This window comes from Chiloscyllium plagiosum, unplaced genomic scaffold (genome assembly GCF_037043375.1).
Source record: "Chiloscyllium plagiosum isolate Xiang-an unplaced genomic scaffold, Cpla_swu_hap1 HiC_scaffold_22, whole genome shotgun sequence".
NCBI classification, from domain to species: domain Eukaryota; kingdom Metazoa; phylum Chordata; class Chondrichthyes; order Orectolobiformes; family Hemiscylliidae; genus Chiloscyllium; species Chiloscyllium plagiosum.
Genome location: NW_028270160.1, coordinates 33,072,659 through 33,095,249, shown reverse-complemented (window position 1 = coordinate 33,095,249; position 22,591 = coordinate 33,072,659). Strand labels below are relative to the sequence as shown.

Here is a 22,591-nt window from a genome sequence, read left to right as displayed (position 1 = left end):
TCTGTGTTCATATGCTTCTGTTCACTTTATGTTTTGACTGGGTGCTTTGTCTTTGCATCTGAAATTCTACAGTCACAAATCCATCTTCCCTGCTCTGACAGAAGTAGTCCCTGAAAAGCAGCTGGTTTGTGTATTTCAATGTCTGAGTTCACTGTTTCCAAGTTTGATAATAGTGATGTCTTTCACCTTGATTTTTGAGACTTATCTTGCATGTGTAAACCAAAAATAGGAGGTGAGGGTTTCTTCATGCCTGACTTGATGGTTTCAGTGACTTTTGCTAACAATGCTAACTGCAATGAAGGCTGTATTGATTGTTTCACATTGGCTTCACAAAGCTTGGCCAGCCTGTGTAGTCAGCTGATTGACTTAAAATAGTCACAGCAATGTTTATTCCGTTTTTAAAAAAAACATTTCAGTCAATGAAGGTCCCAGATTTTAAAATTAGATGATAAAATACAAAATTCAGTAATTCTTACTGCGTCACCATTGTGGCAATGTGCCAGAATGAACTGGGTTTAAAACAAGCCCCAATGCACTGACCATTGACCTTGGACAAACGTAAATAATAGTGTTTCTTTCTGTAATTTGTTTACCTGTCTTACATTGATTCTGTGCCATTAACTCTTCTTGTTCCTTCATTGCTCTTGCTGTTTCAAGCTTTGTCTCCCTCCTTTTCCACACACTCATTCTATTCCTCTGAAAGTTTGTCTTATGTTGTCTATGGTTTTGATTTCTTCTTCCATTTCTTCCTTGCTTCATTCTGTACTTCTCTCCTTCTGACCTACAAGCAGAGAAAGGGCTGAGAGAAGAGGCTCTTTTTCAATAGAACATTGGGAAAGGACAAATTCAAAGGTAGAACACTGTAGGGGTCATCTAAAAAGGTGTTTTCAAGTATGCAATACAAAGTAAAATTTGAAGGATATGTTACCAATGTATATTCATATGTGTCTTTGGAATCTAGTTCAAAGTCTGACCTCAAGACATTGTTGGTGCACACGAGACATATTGACTAAGGATAATTGATTTTCTTCTCTCAGTATCCTATAATTCTTTTTCTGACACACATTTTTGGGAGAAATAGGAATCTTAACGGTCTGTTTAATAAAAAAAAAATTGCACCATCAATTCCCTTTTAAGAAAGGTTCACTTCTTTTAAAGCATGTTTGGCCTTGTTCAGGTGGGGCCTTGTTCAGGTGGGGTCAGGAGATTTCAATATTGTTAACGTAAACAAAGATTTTTTGGTTAAATGTTAAATGTTGTCTACATTTGATTGATATAACCTTTCCCATCAGTAAGGTAGATCCTCGAAAGATAGTGGCACAGTGATATTACACAATACAAAACAGTACAGGAACAGGTCCTTTGGTCCACCAAACCTGCACTGAATCCTAGTCCTTATTTAGACCGGCTATTTACTGCCCATGTATGGTTTCTATCCTTCTGTTTGCGTCACGTTCATGTGTCTGTCAATTTTCCCCCTCTCACCTTGAACCTTGACTCTCTTGTAGTTGACCTTTCCACCCTGGGAAAAGCCTCTGACTAGCCACCTTATCTTCGCCTCTTATAATTTTGTAGACCACTATCAACGTCTATGTTTCCAGTGAAAACAGTCTGCATTTATCCAACTTGTCCTCATAACTAACACCCTTCACACCAGGCAGCATTCTGGTAAAGCAGGTCAGGCAGCAGGCAAAAGCCCTTCATCAGGAAGCCATTCCTGATGAAGAGCTTTTGCCCGAATCGTAGATTTCTTTTCCTGCTCCTCGGATGCTGTCTGACCTGCTGCGCTTTTCCAGAGCCACTCTAATCTTGACATTAATCTCCAGCATCTGCAATACCTACTTCTGCCTAACATCCTGGTTAACCTTCCATGCACCCTCTCCAAAGTACCACGTCCTGGTGGCAACCAGAACTGCATGCAATATTCTAAATGTGGCCAAAACTAAAGTTTTGTACAGCTGTAACATAGCTTGCCAACTTTTATATTCAATGATTTGGAGGAGCCAGTGTTGGACTGGGGTGTACAAAGTTAACAATCACACAACAACAGGTTACAGTCCAACAGGTTTATTTGGAAGTACAAGCTTTCTGAGCACTGATGATCACCTGATGAAGGAGCAGCACTCCGAAAGCTGGTGCATCCAAATAAACCTGTTGGACTATAAGGTGGTGTTCTGTGATTTTTTTAACTTTATATTCGATGGCTTGGCTGACAAAGGCAAGCGTGCTGTATGCCACCTTGACCACTTTATTCACCTGTGTGGACAGTTTTTCAGGGTTCTATGGACCCTGTAGGCCCAGATCCTTCTGTATGCCAATGCTCCTAAGGGTCCTGGTATTTATTGTATAATTCACATCTGAATTTGATCTTTCAAATATTCACTAGAGAGGGAATGAGCCTATAAATTGTAGTGTTTGTGGCCCGAAGGATGCTGCTAGCATTCCTCTTTCCTTGACTGGGTTCAAAGTCCTATTTTGTTTACAGTGACAAGGAACAATCACTAGTAATAAGAAGAGGGGTTTCTCTGGACAAGATGTAGTTTGTTGCATGACTACAGTTAGGAAAAGTTATAATAGTTGGATATTGTTACTAAGACAGTTGGGAGACATAGATGACACTCTTGTCCCCTTTTGAGGCCCAGAGGTAATGTCCCACATCCCACCATTATATGTTACCAGGTGAGGTGGATCTTAATGCAATCTCCAACATCAGCTCTTTCAAAACCAATATCTTGTACAATACAAACCAACTAATTGCCATCCCTTCAGCTTACATTCTTCAGTGAGTCAATGTAATGTGTTATTGGCAGTGCCATCAATATTATTAAGTGACATTTATTCACCAATAACCTGTTAATTCACCCTCAGTCTGGGTTTTCACACAAATCGTCAGGGCAACCTTTTTTTTTGCAAAATGTGGCCCAATTTATTTTTGTGTTAATCAGTTCAACCTTCCTTTGCAGTATGTAGTAGTGCTCTCGCATACCATCACTTGACATTTAGATAAAAAGACAGGTAGGAACATCACCTCCACTGTCTCCTCCAATTCACATTTGCTTTGACTTGAGACATAAATTGCCAGTCTATGATCAGCAGGTCAAAATTCTGATTTTTTTTTTTTACAAATGTGTTACTATCGTAGTAACATTATCATCACAAAAATTGGAAGAGTTCAATGAGAAGTGTGACCACCAACTTTGCAGGGTATAATTATGTAGTCAATTAATGCCAACATCATCCCCCACTCCCCCCTCCCTGAAGCTAATAACAATTATTTGCTTTTATCTATGCACTTAGCTAATTTCCTTCCTGATATCAATCTTGATAATGGAAAACCTGATAATGTAAATTCAAAACCTGATACTGCTTCAACCAACATCTTCGTTTTAAAAAAAGTAAATTTTAAACTTCCTGACCTCATACACATGAGTATTTACTTTGTATGGGGGTTTTGTAAATGGAAACTGATGAAATTTTATTTCAAATCAAGACCCCACAAACTGTATGTACCCTTACGTCCTCCAAAAAGTATCTGAAGAAAAGATAAACTTTTTTTGTAATGTTGAAAATACTATTTGATCACCATGACATTAAACATTATGATCTTGTGCCTTGAAGGAGAAAATAAATGAAAGCAGACTAGGATGATTATGAGAACCCAGAGCTGCAAATGCTGCTGTTCTTAACATGCAAACAGTGGAAATATTCTGAGGTCACAATATCTAATGTATGGGATGACTACAGCATGAAACTAGACCCCAAATATAACTTGATAGTGTAGTACAATTTAATCTCTGGGTTACCTCAAGCTCGACATTGATATTGCTGTATGAACAGGTTTAAATAGCAATATATTAATTAGCAGAAACAAAAATTAGATTAGATTACTTACAGTGTGGAAACAGGCCCTGCGGCCCAACAAGTCCACACCGACCCGCCGAAGCGCAACCCACCCATACCCCTACACTACAGGCAATTTAGCATGGCCAATTCACTTGACCTGCACATCTTTGAACTGTGGGAGGAAACCGGAACACCTGGAGGAAACCCACGCAGACACGGGGAGAATGTGCAAACTCCACACAGTCAGTCGCCTGAGGCGGGAATTGAACCCGGGTCTCTGGCGCTGTCTGGCAGCAGTGCTAATCACTGTGCCACCCACAAATATACTGATACAATCCATGAAAAAAAAAATTTAAAGATTTAGAGTAAAGTTTTGACTGGATTCCAACTTTTCTATGAAAGCCAAGTTAGCAAAATACTCTGCATCCTAAATCAAAAGCAAGTTATAGTCAGGTATATCCCATTGTGGCCTCCTCCAGCTGAGATTATTGGACAGTCTAGAGCTGTGCTGCAAAAAACTTCTAATTTTTAACCATCATCCAGATGATCATTGCACTGGGAATTCAGCCAGTGCCCAAATTAAGCACTACCAGGCCAGGTCTCTGTGACTGTTTTCTACTTGCACATTGGAACTAAGCCTCCACCTCTGAAGAGCAGCACAGTTTGCAGCAGTGCAGTGTTTTCCATGCACCACACCAGACATTTTATGGACTTGGTTGATTTGAGATGATCAGCTTTGTGCTGTTGACAATGTCTGCCTCCAGGGAAGTTTAGTTGCAAATGCTTAAACTGATCTTGCATAGTTCTTTTCCAGATAAAGGAGACTCTTATTCATTGAATCTCAGCTTTACTTCAAGCTGCATCACTGAGGTCAAACAACCCCATGCTTGTGTCTTAGACATTTTAGATGCAATGAATAATAGATTTCCTACCTACTTGTCAATTCAGACTGATACTAGTGAACATTTTTCATTAGCCTATGATAACAAGGAAATAGGATTTTAAACCCTGGAAGCTGTGGAATTTATAACCCAATTAAGTATTGCCTTTGTGTGTTTCTAGGCAATTTCATTTACCAAAGAAACAATGACAATAATGACTTGGTAGCAGAGAAAATAACTTTTGAAATTGAGCTTAAATCCATTCTTATAAAACTCATTCGTTTGAATTTTAGAAGCCAAAAGACATCTCTGGAAAGATTAATTTGTATTTGTTTGCAAAGGCTACTTTTAAATTGTATGAGAGAGACTTGAAACTTGTTGAAAGTATCGTGAAATCATGAATAGATGCAAGGTAGAATGCATGCCAGTAGAGGTAAATTATAATTCTTTAATTGACAAGATCCAGTTAATGGCCTCCTTTCGTTTTGCACAATTTGAGTTATGTTTATGTATAACTTGGAAATGGAATATCAGATTGTGCAAGCTAAGTTGGGGGGGCGGTGGAAGATTGAGGATGACTGTTCGAGGACATCGACTGTTAGGAGTGAAAGCACTCAATGTTTAGAACAGCAACAATGAGAATAGAACATCAATCTAAACAGTAACGTTTTCAGTATTGTGGAGGGAAAGAATGAGTGATTGAGAGAGTCCAGATACATTGACCTTACAATATAGAACTGCAGCAGCAGCTATAAAAAAGCCACATTAAGGTCTGAGTTTTATATAAGGGTATAATGAGCTTGCATCAGTTGGAGTGCTCCATGAAGCTTTAGGTACTCCTTTGCACATGGCATGTTGAAGGTCTAGCAAAACTAGAAGACCGGTATATGGAATGATATTAGGGACGAGGTGTTACAAAAGTTTGAAAAACTAAGTTTGTATTCATGAAGGGTGATATAATACACAATATATACATACAATGTAGGATGTATAAATATTGTTATGTATAATGCCAGTGGTCAAAAAATTGAGAATGTCAAAAGCTTAAAATGATTTCTTCTAAATAACTTGGGAATAAGACATTTTACTACCAAGCAGTGAAGAATGTGCAGGCAAGGTCAAAGATTGCAATTAACCCACCAAAGCTAAGAAGCTAGAAATCTTCAAACTTGTTAACATATTGTAGCTTCACTACCAAAAGCTGTTCAAATATAAAGTCTGCCTCATAGGCATGACTGATGACTAAAATAGGGAGGCTCGAGCTGGGAACCCTTTAGGATAGCTTTTGGCAGTTGAATGGGAGAGGTTGGAACTTGAGAAGGGTGAAGCACAGCTCTTTTGGGATGGGTGGGGCATTAGCTGTTGGAAAGGAGGGGATGTCCGCAATCAGTTGGGGTACTTAGGGAAGGTCAAAGGCTTTTTTGAGACACCTTAGTTGAACATTTTCTCCTTCTCCTGGCTCTGTGTACTGACAAGATCACTTTCCATGAGATTGTCTTCTCAGACCAATTGTCAAGATGCTTGTAGCTCTGGCCTCCCTCCTCTACTTGCACCCAAACCTTGGTTTTGTTAAATATGATTCACAGCACCAATGATATGACCAGGTCCCACTTTGGAATGGTAATTAGCCACTTGCATGGGTTTTGCAAGAAACTCCTCTGTCAAGTTATTTTCTTTTAAAGGTGAGAGAAATTACCTCAACCTGGTAGTTTAAGTCTTAGCTCACACCAACCCATCAGTGAGGTGGAGAACTAATGAAAATTGAAATCTTTTGCATCAGCATTAAAAGCACAACAAGGAGGAAAAATCTTTATATGGTAAGAGTGACTAGTGACCAGGCCATACGAATTGCAGAATTCAATAAGGAATCAGAAAACTTCTTTGAGGAGGGCAGAAATATTAAAAGATATGGGTATAAAACAGCCAAAAAAAAGATTCAACTGGATTTAGCACTGGCATAGACAAAGTAGGCTGAGTGGCCATCTCCTGTGCTGAAATCTAGTATAAAAGATAAAGGAAAAGTCATAATAATTTTCCTAGACTATCGGGCTGCTTTGCTATTGGACGGAGAGATAACTGGTTTAACCTGAGGGTCACCATGCAACAGGTAAGGGGAGAGGTTTGAATTTTTCATGGTACCCTCACTTGGTGCAGGAATTGAACCCACACTGGTGGCATCATTCTGCATCACAAACCAACCATCCAGCCAACTGAGCTAACCAACCTCTGATGATTATAGTGTGTAGGAATACGTTGAAAATGCAGGAGATTGGCACAAGGTAATATAACCTGTTCAGGCTACCTTCTGTGCCACAACAGTTTTGTGATTCTGCTTGACTGATTTGAGTAAATTCTGAACTCCAAACCTGAATGATTGATTGGTTTAATAACTAATTTTCAGTCTCTCGATAGGGCACATATTAAGGATAAAATTTGCAATTGGTATTGTAATAAATTATCTAATGCATTACAGACACCATTGTAGCACCAGTTCCTGTGGGGTGAATAGATAAGAACAAAAATGTCTTGAAGTAAACATTTCATTCACTCTTATGCCCTGAATTGGTATTTAACCAAGTTAGGCATCCAACTCCCTTTGTGTTAGGGAAACTCTGGAGTAGTTATTTCCAAAACCTAATGAACCATACCTAGGAAGGCATAAAGGGGAAAAGTTATGTATATAGCTCAATAAGAGTTTCCCAAGGTCCATCTGTATTTCTTGTTGGAAAAAGAGAGAGATTCCCATTAGAGATTGTTGGATCATAGCTACAGGAATAGCCTATTTCACCCTCCGCGTCTGTTCCACCATTCAAGAAGATCATGGTTCAACTATATCATCGCCATCACCTAGGATCTCTAACCCAGAATGGCTAACTTCAGTGAATCTAGTACAGTTGGACTTAAGTTTATTATGAGATGGTATGTAATGCCTCCATACAAGTAAAAACTGAATGATGTCCTGTAGATATGTGACGTTCACCCCATTACCAATGCAAAATTGTGTGCTTAGTAATGTGATTCTCCCAGTGGAAATAAGCCCCTGGTTATCTCTCTATACCTGTTGCTCTCCACTTAATATTTTATATTAGGTTCTTCGGTTCTGCACTAACCAGAGAATACCTTATTCATTTGACTGGCATTCCTCCAGGGTCTTTTTCTGCACTTAGACTCAAAAATGTTTATAGCACAAAAGGAGGCCATTTGGCCAATGTTTTTGTGCTGGTCGTCAATAATCTGATTACACTAATCCTATTTCAGAACCGGGGGTCGCATTCTGTGGATATGAGTAGGTCATTTAGGACTGAGATGAGGAGAAATTTCTTCGCCTAGAGAATGAGGAGCCTGTGGAACTCTCTGCCACAGAAAACCATTGAGGCCAAAACATTGAATGTTTTCAAGAAGGAGATTAGTTATAGTCCTTTTGGGCTAAAGGTATCAAAGTGTATGGGGAGAAAGTGGGAATAAGGTACTGAGCTGGATGATCAGCCATGGTCAAATTGGACGGTAGATCAGGCACGAAGGGCTGAATAGCTGACACTTTTCCTATTTTCTATGTTTAACTAACATTTCAGGCAGTGTGGTCCAGACTCCCAGCATCTGCTAGGAGAAGAAATTTCTCCTCAACTCTTCTCTTTGCCTTCCACTTCTTACTTTAAATTTGTGCCCTTGGTTATGACCTCTCTACTAACAGAAAAAGTGTCTTCCTATCCAGCTGACCAAAACACCTCCAGTATATATATATATTTTTTAAATATATATTTATATATAGAGAGGTGTTTTTTATATATTTATATATAAAAAATTGAGGTGTTTTTATATATATAATACCTCAAAAAAAAAACACCTCAAATATATATATATAGTTATATATATATTTTTTGAGGTATTATATATAATACCTCAAAAAAAAATATAACTATATATATATTTGAGGTGTTTTTTTTGAGGTATTATATATATAAAAAACCTCAATTTTTTATATTAAAAAACACCTAAATTTTATATATATATATATATATATATATATAAAACATCTCAATTTTAGGATATAAAATTGAGATAAAAATACAGATATATATATCTGTAACATGTCTCCCCTCACCCATCACAACTCCCTCACAGTTTTCAGAGTTGAATTCTTTTTTTCACTGCTGTGCCCACCTGAGTCCATTCATAACTTCCACCAGTTTATGGCTATCCTCACACCTGCTTAAGAACCCAACAGTTTTCATGCCATCTGTGAACTTCTTGATCCTATTCCTTACAATGAAGTCCAAAGTCATACAATTTCGCCATAGCAAAGGCCTCAGGACTGAGCTGTGTGAAACCTCACTGGAAACAGAATTCCAGTGACAGAAACATTTCTCTACCATCTGCCTGTCAGTCAATTTTGGATCCAGCATGCCACTTTGCCTTGGATCGAAAGGAGTCTTATTTCTTGACTAGTCTGACATGAGGGCCATTATTAAAAACCCTTGCTAAAATCCACGTAGACCACATCAAATGCATTATCCTCATCAACACTACTGGTTACCACCTCAAATAATTCAATCAAATCTTTCAAACGAGACATTCCCTTCACAAATGGTGGGCGGCACGGTGGCACAGTGGTTAGCACTGCTGCCTCACAGCGTCAGAGACCTGGGTTCATTTCCCGCCTCAGGCGACTGACTGTGGAGTTTGCACGTTCTCCCCGTGTCTGCGTGGGTTTCCTCCGGGTGCTCCGGTTTCCTCCCACAGTCCAAAGATGTGCAGGTCAGGTGGATTGGCCATGCTAAATTGCCCGTAGTGTTAGGTAAGGGGTAAGTGTAGGGGTATGGGTGGGTTACGCTTTGGCGGGGTGGTGTGGACTTGTTGGGCCGAAGGGCCTGTTTCCACACTGTAATGTAATCTAATCTAAAACAAATTCCAGGCTCACTCTCCATGAATAATCTGTATCTCTTCAGGTGCAAATATGTTCTGTGTCTCGGGATTCTTCTCATAACTTTCCCACATTGGAGGTTAGATTGACTGGCCTGTATTTTCTTGGTGCCTTTCCTTTTAACAATGAGACAGTCTCAGAGGTCCTCCAGTCCACTGACACCTCACCTATGAGCGGAGAGGATTTTAAAATTACTCTGATATCTGCTCCTTTGCTTCCCTCAACAACCTAGAATAGATTTCATTCAAGCTTTGGGCACATCCACATTTTAAGGCTGCTAAACCTGTTAGTTCCACTGTTAGTTAACGTTTCACTGTCCTCTGCATACACCTGTACTAGTGCCGTCCTTTTCCATTGTGAAGACTGATGCAAAGTGTTAATTGAGGACCGTGCCCACTTCTTCTGGGTCCAAACACTGGTTACCTTTAGAATCATGGGATCCTTACAGTGCAGGTACAGGCCATTCAGCCCATCAAGACTGAACCAACCTTCCGAACAGCATCCCACCTTATTCCTGTAATCCCGCATTTACCATAGCTAACCCACCAGCACTTAGCTTGCAGATCTCTGGACACTATGGGGCAAATTTGCATGGCCAATCCACCTAACCTACACATTTTGGACTGAGTGGAAACCCACACAGACACGGAGTTTGTTCAAACTCCACATAGACAGTCACCCGAGGCTGGAATCGAACCCAGGTCCCTGGTCCTATCAGGCAATAGTGATAACCACTGAGCGACTGTGCTGCCAAGTGGGCCTTGTTCTCCCCTTTTATGTGTTTAAAAAGCCTCATTAATTTTCCTTTATTCTACTTACTACTGCAGTCTCTTAGCTTTCCTAATTTTCTTTTTTATTCATCCCTCTCACTCCACACGTTTTAACCTCCTATAGACTCTGCTGTGTCGAGCCCTCAGTATTTGCCATATGCTTCAGTTTTTTTTCTCCTAACCCTTACGTCCCTTGGCATCCAGTTTATCTAGTCTTTGTCTTTTATCATTATCTTTATGGAAATATAATGCCTTGTACTCTCACTGTTTCTTCCTCAAATGTCTCCCACTCTACCACAGTTTTGTCTGTGCCCGGTAGCTGCTCCTGGTCCAATCAGGCCAAATTGTTTCTCATCTTCAGAAAAATTAGCCTCTCTCCAGTTTGGAACTTTTATTTCCAGCAATCGATTATCTTATTCCTAAATCTAACTGAGTTATGGTCACTCTCCCAAAAGCTCCCCTATTAGTGCACTTTCCACCTGCTCAGGCTCATTTCCAAATACAAGGCCCAAATTTGCCCCTTCCCTTGTTGGGCTTTCTACTTACTAGCTTAAAAAAATGCTTTTTCCTGGATGAAACTTCTACTCTTTCCCTACCTTTCACACAAACTATCCCAGTGAGTATTAGAATCTCTACAGCATGAAAGCAGGCCATTCGATCCACTGAGCCCATACCGACCCTCTGAAGAGTAGCCTATAGTACACATGCAACAGTGCTTTTGGTCCTTTGTGCATTTTACTTCTATCTACATATCCTAAAGTGATGATCCTACCAAGATATGAATCTTAATAAAAGCAAATTACTGCGGATGCTGGAATCTGAAACCTAAAAAGAGAAAATGCTGGAAAATCTCAGCAAGTCTGCCAGCATCTGTAAGGAGAGAAAAGAGTTGATGTTTTGAGTCTAACTGACCCTTTGTCAAAAATATAATCCTTCCTTACCGCTACAATTAATTCCTTGATCAATATTGCAAACACCCATTTTTGTCCCACACACTCTCTCATTGCACCAGGAAAGTTAAGCTGTCAGTCTTGCCCATCTTTCAGCTGAGTCTCTGTCATAGCCACATAGCAGTATGCTATTATAACTTTCTGTGCCTTTAGCTTGCCTGTCTTGATCTTCATTCTGTTTGCTGAACTCCCTGCTTTCTTATCAAACTTATGTTTCCTCTGCTTTCCAGCATCACTTTCTCATGCTTTTATTTCTAATTGTATGTCAGCTTTTCCCACACAGCATTCCTGAAGCAGAAAAGCAGATTGTTGGTGACTACTACCCTAAGCTGCAAGGTGACCATGTCCTCAAGCATGTTATGCACAAACCTCGTGAATGTACAGCAATGCCCTGAGCTGTTGCTCAGGTTCCAAAATCCTGAGCTTGAGTTGCTCCATCTGAAGACACCTCCTGTACATGTGACCATTTAGACTACCAGGAGCATCTAGGAGTTTCTACAGAGTGCAGGATATGCAAATCTTAAGCTTGGCCTCCTCAGATATAGAGGCAAAAGTGAGGACTGCAGATGCTGGAAACCAGAGTTTTGATCAGAGTGGTGCTGGAAAAGCACAGCAGGTCAGGCAGCATCTGAGGAGCAGGAAAATCGCTGTTTTGGGTAAAAACCCTTAATCAGGAATTTCCTGCTTCTCGGATGCTGCCTGACCTGCTGTGCTTTTCCAGCACCACTCTAATCTTGACTGTAATCTCCAGCATCTGCAGTACCCACTTCTGTCTACTTGAGTATAGTCGAGAAAAATCTTATTTGTGTACTTAAAGTTTTAAAATATTAATTATCTCTGTAAAGGTTTTAAGCTGTACTTATAGCCTTAACTTAAATCAATATCTAGTCACAAGAGCCAAGGCCACCAATTACCTCCCTGCTGTCCTATCACTTTAATTTTGTTGAAGCAGTTCCATTGCTAGTTTGTTTCTGGGACCTCTCCATTCACACTGCTTCTGAGTCCAACACAGATGGACCCCGGCCTGTCTAGTCCGCTTCAGGGCATCTCCGTATTTATTGCTCCTTTTAAGCTCGCTGCCACTGCTCCCACATCCCACACAGATCTGCTACTGGGTCTGTCTACATCATCGTACCTGCCTCGTTCCTCTCAGTGATGCTGACTGCCTTTCACGGAGTGGGTGAGGGGAGAACTCTAAGAGATTTTCATCCTATTGAGTGTTTTATAATTTGTCTGTTTGATCTGCCATAGTTACATTTACCAGTGCATGGGTATCACCAATGGCTGCTGTTGCCTGAGCATTGTACTAAATCATTAGAGGTTTCCAGCAGGAAGACCGTGTGCTAAAGGAAAGAGTGTTTCGAGAATCTTGCTCCTAAGTCAAAATCTTTCCTTTTTGCTTCAATTTATGTACAGATTCTTCAGTTCTGGCATCCGTTGTGTCTATCACGTATCCAAATAATGTGGCTTTGCAGTGAAGAATCCTAGTACTTAATGATTGAAAAATGAGATCTTATTCTAGCAAGGCACAGAATCCCAGTAGAGGTACGAGAAGCATGTTTTTCCTGGAATTCCTTCAAATCTGCATGAATATACAAACAGACTGATTTAACCTCTGGTGGAAAGCTGGGTGCTTTCATATGAAGGCAGAAGGAGTTTTTTTAAAAACACTTCAGGCCTTTCTGTTTATTTAGTTAGTGATTGGCTAGAAAGCACCACGTGTGTTTCTTTTCACTTTCAAACAAAACTGGCCAATCCAATAATGAGTAGGTGAAGTATGAAGTCCCAAGTTTTCTTGAAAATGGCTTGGTTTACGTGGAAGGTAATCCTTCTTAATTGGTGAATCAAATTGCATTTGACACTGTTAACACACCCTGCCAGAAAACTTAACCCTTTTTATTGCACATTTGGAACTGAAAATGAACAACAAAATCTATTAGCATCTGTTTAATGTAGAATTTCAGTTCAAAAGTTGTGTATTTACTTAAAGTGTAAACAGTGATTTGGTATCTACATGTGATGTAAGTAACAAGCATGATGCTCAATTTCATGAGTTTGAATGATCTTTCTTTTGATAAAATTGTGTACATGGTGAGTAATCTTTATACATCAAAACTCAAATGCCTAATAATGTCTTAACAAGTTTGCTATAAGTTGAATCAAGCAGCAGTTCATCACTGAGGTTCAGTAATATTTTCAGTAGGCAATTCATTCCTCTGCTTCAGTGTATAATCCCAAAACAACAACCTACATTTGTATACTACCTTCCTCACAAAATGCACCCAGATTCTTCACAGAATGATTTAAAAACATGATATCATAACCTAGCCTTGAGTAGATATTAGAGGAGGTTTGGTTGAAAGTTGGTTTAAGAAATATCTTAAAGAAAACAAGTGAAGCAGAGAAGTGAAGAGATATAAAGAGGGAATTCCAGATCCTGAGGTCGTGGCAACAGAAGGCCTGGCCACCAATGGTGGGACATTTAAAATTTGAAATGCACAAAAGGCCACAGTTGGAGATGTGTAGGTATCTGAGGGTCACGGCACTGGAGAGGTTGAGGGATGGGGATGGGGAGGCCATAGAAGAAGATGAAAATGAAGATGACAGTTTAAAATCAAAGTGTTGCTTGACTGAAAGCGAATGTATGTCAGCCAGCACAGGGGTGACCAGCAAAAAGGACCTATTTCTGTCACATGGAACTTGTTTCTTCCGACCTCCGCTCAATTTTTTTTCCTCTCCCATTCAGCACCACAAGAGAGACACAAGTAATACTCTGGATGTTTTCTAATCAACCTGTACGGAGGTGGTATTACATGTAACAGGAGCAGGTGGTATTGGAACCCTGGCCTCCTAACGCAGAGGTACAGACATTACAACTGTGCCACGAGACGATCAAATAATATTCTGAATATTTTCTCATCAACCTACATAGAGATGTTTTACAGACTTCTGTTCTACTCAGGACTGGAACCCAGGTTGCCTGGTTTAGGGGTAGGAACCTTACCACTGCATCACAAGTGCCCTCAAATAAAATGCTGAAGGTGCTATGAAAATCGGTTTATTGCAGCTGGATTACAGCTGAGAGGCATTAGAGCTGAATGGTATGTTAACGATGCCAAAGATTGCAAGAAGGTTGAGAAGGATAAGGAGGAACGGTTCACCTTTGACACTCTCAAATACAAATATCATTCATAACTTTGATAAGAAATGTTTGAGTATGGTGATGGATAAAAATCTTACTGGAGGGGTTCAAACATGGAACACTAGGAAAGAGATGGGCACAGATTTGTGGATGACACACATTCAGGGTTCAGAGAGGAAAAGGATGTTGGAGATGGACACTGGAGCCAAGGATTGCTTTCATTTGAGAAGTGGGTGATGTCTGCCTGAGTTTTAAATAAAGCAATAATACTTGACAGTAGTTGTTGTTAACAATATCAGCTAACATGGGGAAAAGGCAGTTGGGTGATGAGCATTGGGAATAGGAACAAGAAGTGTGTCTCATGGACAAGGTGACTTCTTAGATTCAGGGCTAGAGCACGGGAAATTTAGAGTAAATTTGGCCCAATGAGCTAGAGGACAAGTGAGGAGAGGAAGCAACAGAGGCAACTGGTGAAATGATTTTCATCTTTGCAAAGAAATCAATGACCTGCTCGCGTTTACTGTTTGCCAAGTGGGTGGAGGAGGCAGAGGAAAAAGGTTTAAGAAGATGGTCAGCAGTATTTTAAATTAATCATTTAACTGAACTCATTAAACTCAGTTAACCAGGAAAAAAATAGCATTAAAGGTAATTATTTAATAGGGTACAAATGAACTTGTTATGATTTGTTTTATTGTCGGTCAAATGTCTGCAGACGGATGCCAAACCTCTTGCAGAAGCCAAGTATTGAGTCTGCTCTCCCTAGAAACTATAGGTACAGATCTATTAAAGAATATTAAACAATTATTGTAGGTTGTGTCCAAGTAAAACTATCCACTATTGTGTTAGTTTACTGGAAGAGAAATTGGATGCAAGATATGATCTTTATGCCATGTAATCCCTTTGGAACTTTTGCCCCTGCAGTCATCTACAAAACAACTTTGCTATGAAATACAATGTGTTACAGATTTTTAATGCCAATATTTCCCATTGATTCTGTTTAGCAGCTGGTGTTGATTTTTCTTTCCATGCAACATTGTTAGACTCAATGTATTAATGATTTACAATGCTGTGGAACTGAGTGTAGCATCTGGTTCATGCTTGTGAATCTCCACATGTTGATTTCAAGAGCGAGCCAGAGACTGGGCATACTGTGTGAGTAACTGACCCCCTGACTCCCCAGTGTGATGGAATACTCCCCATTTGCCTGAATGGATGCAGCTCTAACGACATTCGAGAAGTGTCACATCATCCAGGACAAAGCAGACTACTTGATTTGCACCACATCCATAGGTACCCGCTCCCTCCACTGCCAATTGTCAAGTAGCAGCAGTAGCTGCCATGTGGAGGAAGCTTTGCAGAAATTCACCAAAGACCCTTAAACAGCACCTTGCAAACCCACAACCACTACCATCTAGAAGGCCAAGGCCAGCTGACACATGGGGACACTATCACTTGCAAGTTTCCCTCTAAGTCACTCACCTGCAACAGTTCAAGAAGGCAGTTCCCTATCACCCTCGTAAGAGCAACTAAGGACAGACTATAGGGAGTGGCACAGTGACTCAGTGGTTACCATTGCTGCCTCACAGTGCCAAGGACCCAGGTTTCATTCCAGCCTTGGATGACTGTACAAACTCCTCAGACATTCTCCCTATGTCTGTAGTGGGTTTCCTCCAGGTACTTCAGTTTCCTCTTACAGTCCTAACATGGGCAGGTTAGGGGGTTTGGTCATGCTACATTGCTGATAGTGTCAAGGGATGCATAGCTTAGGTAGATTAGCCATGGGGGAAAAATAGGGTAAGGGATGGGATGCTTTCCAGAGGGTTAGTGTGGACTTGATGGGCTGAATGACCTGCTTCCACATTGTAAGGATTTTATGATTGTATGAAATGCTGGCCAGCTAGAGACACCCATGTTTCCACAAGGGAATAATAAAAATTCTCAGTCACTAAGTTATGGGGACACAATACAAGCCAGTCACCTCTCCAAACCGGAAGTGAAATTTCATGGGGATGTCACTGATTGATTTAATAAGTTGCAGATGGTTAGACTGCAGCAATGCCCGAGATCTGAATGCAAGTCGCTTGCCAAATCTTACCTGGGACACAACGCATTGTGCGTTATGGGGACAAAATAAATGTTCAGTAGGTAACTTTAATTCTTTGAGTTTTTGATTTATTGAACATAAAACTTATCTGTCCCTCTTGTTTTTTTTCCCTCCTTTTTTTGGTATTGGACAGTAATGAAGAGCACGACAGTAACATTCTTGCAATTAGCTCTCATGTGGACCTGAAATGGAAGATGCAGCCTAAAATGATACTGACAGACGATTGTCCCTAATGTAGTGAATCCAGAGAGGTGGCTATGTTACCATGGTGACTCTTTTAACCAAAGGTCTGGAAAACAAGGGATTGGATTATGGTACATGCAACACCTTCAACTCTGAACTGGTAAGCTTATTAATTAAACCTATAATGCGGAGTTTTAAAACATAACACTTGCCTGGTGCTTGCAATATAAATCTTTCAGAAACTAACTTCAATAAGTTGGTAATATTGTGTAATTTTGCAACATCATTTCAATTATATAGACTCTTCAAATATTGTTTCACCGGGACTTTTCTTAAGTCATGCCTCTTTGAATTTGTACCTTTAACTTTAAGCAGTTATTTTTTTCTGGACAATATCTGTTTGATTCCATTGAAATGGTTGCAGTTGTCTTTTTGTTTAAAAAAAAGTCTTTTCTAGCACTGATACTTAGCAAAGATTATTCTTGAAATCAAAAGAGTAACCATGTACTGTATTAATTAAAGCTGTGCTCTGATTCTTAGGGTAGCTTCTGAAATTAACTGTTTATAGAAGTTAATTCAGCTAAGTTTCTCAATTGTAGCATGAGAGAACACTACAAATGTTTCAGAAAAGTGTCTCAAAGGATTGTGAGCTTTTTTTGGGGAATATGGTATTCCTTTTCAACTAACAGATGAATTTCTAACAATAGCAAAAATGTCTTTCAGAGCTGAGGTTCTATCTGCAGCAGCAGAAAATACTTAATGTTGACAGTTTTGCCAGTAATTTTTGAGAGTTGGCCAACAAATGTATTTTCCCACAAAATGTGTATGTTTATCCAGACTCCAAATGGTGAGTTTGTGCAGTTATCCTGCTTGGTCCTGTGGGTATTCTCCTGTTCTTCAGTTACAGCTAAATAGATAAACAGAGTTAACTATTATCCCATAGGAGCAATGCACTGATAATTCTGAATGTGAATAGTTCCAAATTCCACTTTATTTATGGGCTTTCCAGGAATGAGTTTCAAACGTTAAAGGAGACAAACCAGATTGTTTCAATAAATTTCCAGTATTACTGCAATTCAACTTAAATTGAGGTGGGAGGATATACTTCAGTTAACAATTGCAAATGGCATTTTCCAGCAGAAATGGGATGTCAGTGGAGAAGATTTATTTTTGAAAAGAAAGAAAATGAGTCTTGTTATGGAAAAGGCAGAGAAGATGATTGAAATCGCTTATTCTCCTCATCTTCTGTCCTAAACTGTACAGAGATGTACAGCGTGGAAACAGACCCTTCGGTCCAACGCTTCCATGCCGACCAGATATCCTAAATTAATCTAGTCCTATTTTCCAGCACTTGGCCCATATCCTTATAAATCCTTCCTATTCATATATTCATTCAGATGCCTTTTAGATGTGGTACCAGCCTCCCCTCTCACCTTAAATCTATGCACTCTAGTTTTGGACTCCCCTCCCCTGGGATAAAGAACTTGGCTGTTCACCCTATACATGCTCTTGTAATTTTACAAACTTCTATAACATCACCCCTCAGCCTCCAGTGGGCCAGGGGAAGAAACCCAGCCTATTCAGCCTCTCCCTATAGCTCAAACCCTCCAGCCCTGGCAGCATCTCTGTAAATCTTTTCTGAATTCTTTCAAGTTTCATAACATCTTTCCTTTAGCAGGGAGACCAGAATTGAATGCAGTATTCCAAAAGTGGCTTAACCAATGTTCTCTACAGCCATAACATGACCTCCCTATTCCCATACTCATTGCACTGATCAATAAAGGCAAGCATACCAAGCAATCTTCACTACCCCGCTTACCTGTGATTCCACTTTTGATGAACTATGAAACTGCACCCCAAAGTCTCGCTAAGCAGGAAAATTACCATGGAGAATGTACTAATTAATGATGATTGACAGTTAACTACCAAGCTTTAAGCCAGGCAGGTTGACTCTGGTTCAGGTATTTCTCTGAGAATTGAATCAGCAAATGGATGTTAACTGTTGTTGAGTGAAAACAAGTGCAGTGCATGTACATGGTCTTCCTGACTACAAAGAACAGGACCCTGTGAATTATTATGTGTAGCTTCCAATACCTGCAAGAGCACCTCACTCTGTTCACAGCTAACAATCCTAAATTGATTATCAGCATAACTCTTTGCACATTCAGGATTATCCAGCAAATGGCAGAATTGTGTCTCACAATAGGCTCTGGGTTGGACATTTTGCAAGCACATACCGGTAGGGATTAGTCTTTATCTCACTTGTTGCAAACACTCAAAAATATCTGCTGTTTGATACAATCTGCCAGGCTTTAGGATGGATAGCCTTCATACCTGGTGTAACACTAGCATTAAAATTCATATAGCACATTATTCATTTGGTTGCAAACTAGGATGTCTTTTTGGCTTGGCAACAAAGTCCTGTTAGTGGCAAATGCCACTTCTGGCCCTACTTAGGGCAGCATGGTGGCTCAGTGGTTAGCACTGCATGTGTCGTAGCGCCAGGGACCCGGGTTCGATTCCAGGCTTAGGTGACTGTCTGTCTGGAGTTTGCACATTACCTGCATGGGTTTCCTCCCACAGTCCAAAGATGTGTAGGCTAGGTGGCTTAGCCATAGGAAAATGCACGGTTACAGGGGTAGGATAGGGGTTTGGGTGGGATCCTCTTCTGAGGGGCGGTGTGGACTCAATGGGTCAAATAGCCTGTAGAGATCCTATGATTCTACTGCATAGTAGCAACATGAAACTATTTAGTTATTCCACTGTTGCTCAAACCTTTCAGATACCTTACTCATTCAGGGTAACTGCAGGTAGACTTTGGCACATTTCAGGACCAAGTGCGACCACTCTGAGGTTATGATGAACAGCAAGAGCAGAGATGTCCTAGAAACAGACCATTGGTGGAACATTTTGAGACTTGGGAGTGATAGCATCAAGGTGTAAAGGAGTAATGATTGCAGAGAGGTGCCAGTCACAGGCAAACAGTTATGGAGCTGTATGTGACTTTCGAACGGTACCAATGAGAGTGGAGAGGCTGCAACAATAGGGTGGTACATTGCTTCCTGGATGCTAGGGTCGAGGATGCTGTGAACAAGAGTTTTTTGAAGGGGGGAAGGTGAACAGCCTGATGATGAATTCTATGCCATACGAAGAATGAGATATGAGGTCCTGCAATCAGAATTTAGGAAGTTGGACATGAAATCGAAAAGCAAGACTCCCAAAGGTAGTAATCTCTGGATTGGAGTCTCCAGTGCCAAGGAGTAGTGAGTATAGGAGTAGAAGCTTGCAGCAGGTAAATGCACAGTTGGAGAAATAGTGGAGGACATCGAGCTTTAGATTCCTGAGACACTGGCACTATTTCTGAGAGAGGTGGGAACTGTACCGATTGTTCAGGCTACATCTGAACAGAAATGTGATCAAAATTTTCACTGTGAGATTTGCCAATGTGTTAGGGCAGAATTGAATGAGGTTGGCAGGAGAATCTGATCCTGACAAATTGGTCAGAGGTGAGATTAGAAGCAAAAATACAAGTGAATGAGTCTGGAAGGCACAGGAAACATAGGGTGGGTAAGAAAATAGTAAGGTCAGTAAGGCTAAATGTAACATTTTAATGCAAGCAGCTTGAGGAATAAGACAGACTGGCTGAGTGCATATAGCCATGTGGAAATGTGATACCATAGCTATGAAAGATGGGCATGACTGGCTGCTGAACATTTCTGGTTATGGGGCATTCAAATGAGATAAAGAAAAGAGGGCAGGTCACAGTGTTGATCGAGGAATCAATAAAAGCATTGAGGAGAGATGATGTTCTGGAAGATTTGTTAAATTAAGTCAATGAGTGGAAATGAAAAACCCAAAAGAGGCAAACATGCATTTGAGGTATTTAAAAGGTACCCAAACAGTCCGAGTGAGAGAGGGGGTCATATATGTAAATGAATTTTTAAAAATTGCAAGCATAGTAAGGCAGTAATAGTAGATGATTTTAACTACCCCAGTATTAACTGGGATAGTTCATGTCCGAGGCAGGGAGAGAGAGAATTCTTAAATTTCATCCAGTAAAGCTTTCTGTGAATGTGTAAAAAGCCCCAGATAGGAGAGGATAGTTCAGGATCAGATATTTGGAAATGAGCTTGGGCATTGGAAAGGCATAACAATAGGGGAACGTTTTGGAGATGGTGATCATAGTTCAGTTAGATTTGGATAATTATCAAAAAAGATACTGTGATGGGAATAAAAATTCTAGACTAGGGAGAGGCTAGTTTTAATAAGAAGAGATATGATATGATTTGGCTCAAATGGACTGACTGCAGCTATTTGCAAATAAAACCGTGAGAGCTGTGAGAGGCATTCAAATAGGAAATACAGAGGGCTCTTCAGCTGCAATGGTCATGTGCCTACCTCTGGGTCAGGAGAGCTGGGTTCAAGTCCTATCTGCTCCAGAGCTAAGTATCTCAGAACAGTTTGATTAGAAAATATCTTAGGGTGAATATGTTCCTGTAAAAACACAGAGTGGGACCAACACAGGAGAAATCTGGATGTCAAGGGGCATTAAGGGTAAAATTAAGAAAAAGACTCTTCAGGCAGGTGCCCACAGCTGAATACAGAGTCCCTAAAGGAGCATAAAAATGCAGGTGAACCTGAAAGAAATTAGGAAAGCCAAGAGATGCAAGACAAATTATTGGCAGATAGAATTAAAAAAAATAAATTATAAATATAAAGAAAATCACAAGGGAAGGAGTAGTGCCCATTAGGAACCATAGAGATGATGTGTATGGGGTCCCAGAAGGCATGGGCAAACCCCTCGATGAACAGACTTCACAACGGAAAAGGATGACACAGGTATAGATATAGGGTGGTGGACAGTAAAATTTTATTAGAAAATAACATAGAGAGAAGAGGTATTTGAAGGTTTAGCAGCCTTAAATGTAGATAAACTTGAAAACCTGGATGAGGTGTGTCCCAAGCTGTTGACTGAGACAGGATAGGAAGTATTGAGGGCCTTGGCAATAATTTTCAAATCCCTGCAGCCCACAGGTGAGACACAACAGGTTTGGACATTGCTAACATTGTCCCATTATTTACAAAAGAAGACGACAGCATAGACTTGGAAATTACAGGACAGTCTAACCTCAGTGCTGAGGAGGTTATTAGAAAGGATTCTAAGGGGCAGAATATATTCTGAGGGACAGAATAGAGTAGTGATCTCAGGTTTGCTATCAGTGCCACGAGATAGTGAGATGAGAAACAGTCAGCGATGGTAGCTTAACACATGGCTGCGAGGCTGGTACAGGAGGGAGGGCTTCAGATACCTAGAACATTGGGATTCCTTCTGGGGAAGGTGGGACCTGTACATGAAGGACGGGTTGCACCTGAACTGGAGGGGCACAAATGTCCTGGGTGGAAGATTTGCTCTTGTGATTTGGGGACGGTTTAAACTGGTTTGGCAGGGGGGTGGGAATCAGAGCCACATGTCTGAGAGGGGGTCAGTTGCAGACGGGACAGTGACAGGATATATTGAATCTATCTGGAAGATTTCTCACGCGATGAAACAAAAGGGATTGGTTAAAGTGTGTCTGCTTAAATGCAAGGAGTATCCGAAATAAGAGTGATGAACTTAGAGCATGGATCAGTACTTGGGGCTACGCTGTTGTGGCCATAAGAGACGTGGGTTTCACAGGGGCAGGAATGGTTGCTTGATGTTCCAGGGTTTAGAACGTATAAAAAGAACAGGGAGGGTGGAAAAAGAGGAGGGGGTGTAGCATGGCTAATCAGAGAGCACATTTCATTTACAGAAACA

General features: G+C 40.4%; 1 protein-coding gene across 3 annotated transcripts in view; it reads left to right on the top strand.

Moving 5' to 3' along the window:
- The window catches only part of fam53b (family with sequence similarity 53 member B), a 124,151-nt gene that overhangs the window by 16,307 nt on the left and 85,253 nt on the right, over nucleotides 1–22,591 (top strand). For 2 of the 3 annotated variants that reach the window (XM_043712642.2, XM_043712641.2), the window contains exons 3-4: nucleotides 12,782–12,910; nucleotides 16,745–16,954. In XM_043712642.2, coding sequence (XP_043568577.1) covers nucleotides 16,877–16,954 — 78 coding nt within the window. In that variant the 5' untranslated portion in view covers nucleotides 12,782–12,910; nucleotides 16,745–16,876. The remainder of the gene's footprint in view (nucleotides 1–12,781; nucleotides 12,911–16,744; nucleotides 16,955–22,591) is intronic. The other variant, XM_043712643.2, reaches the window with a different exon arrangement.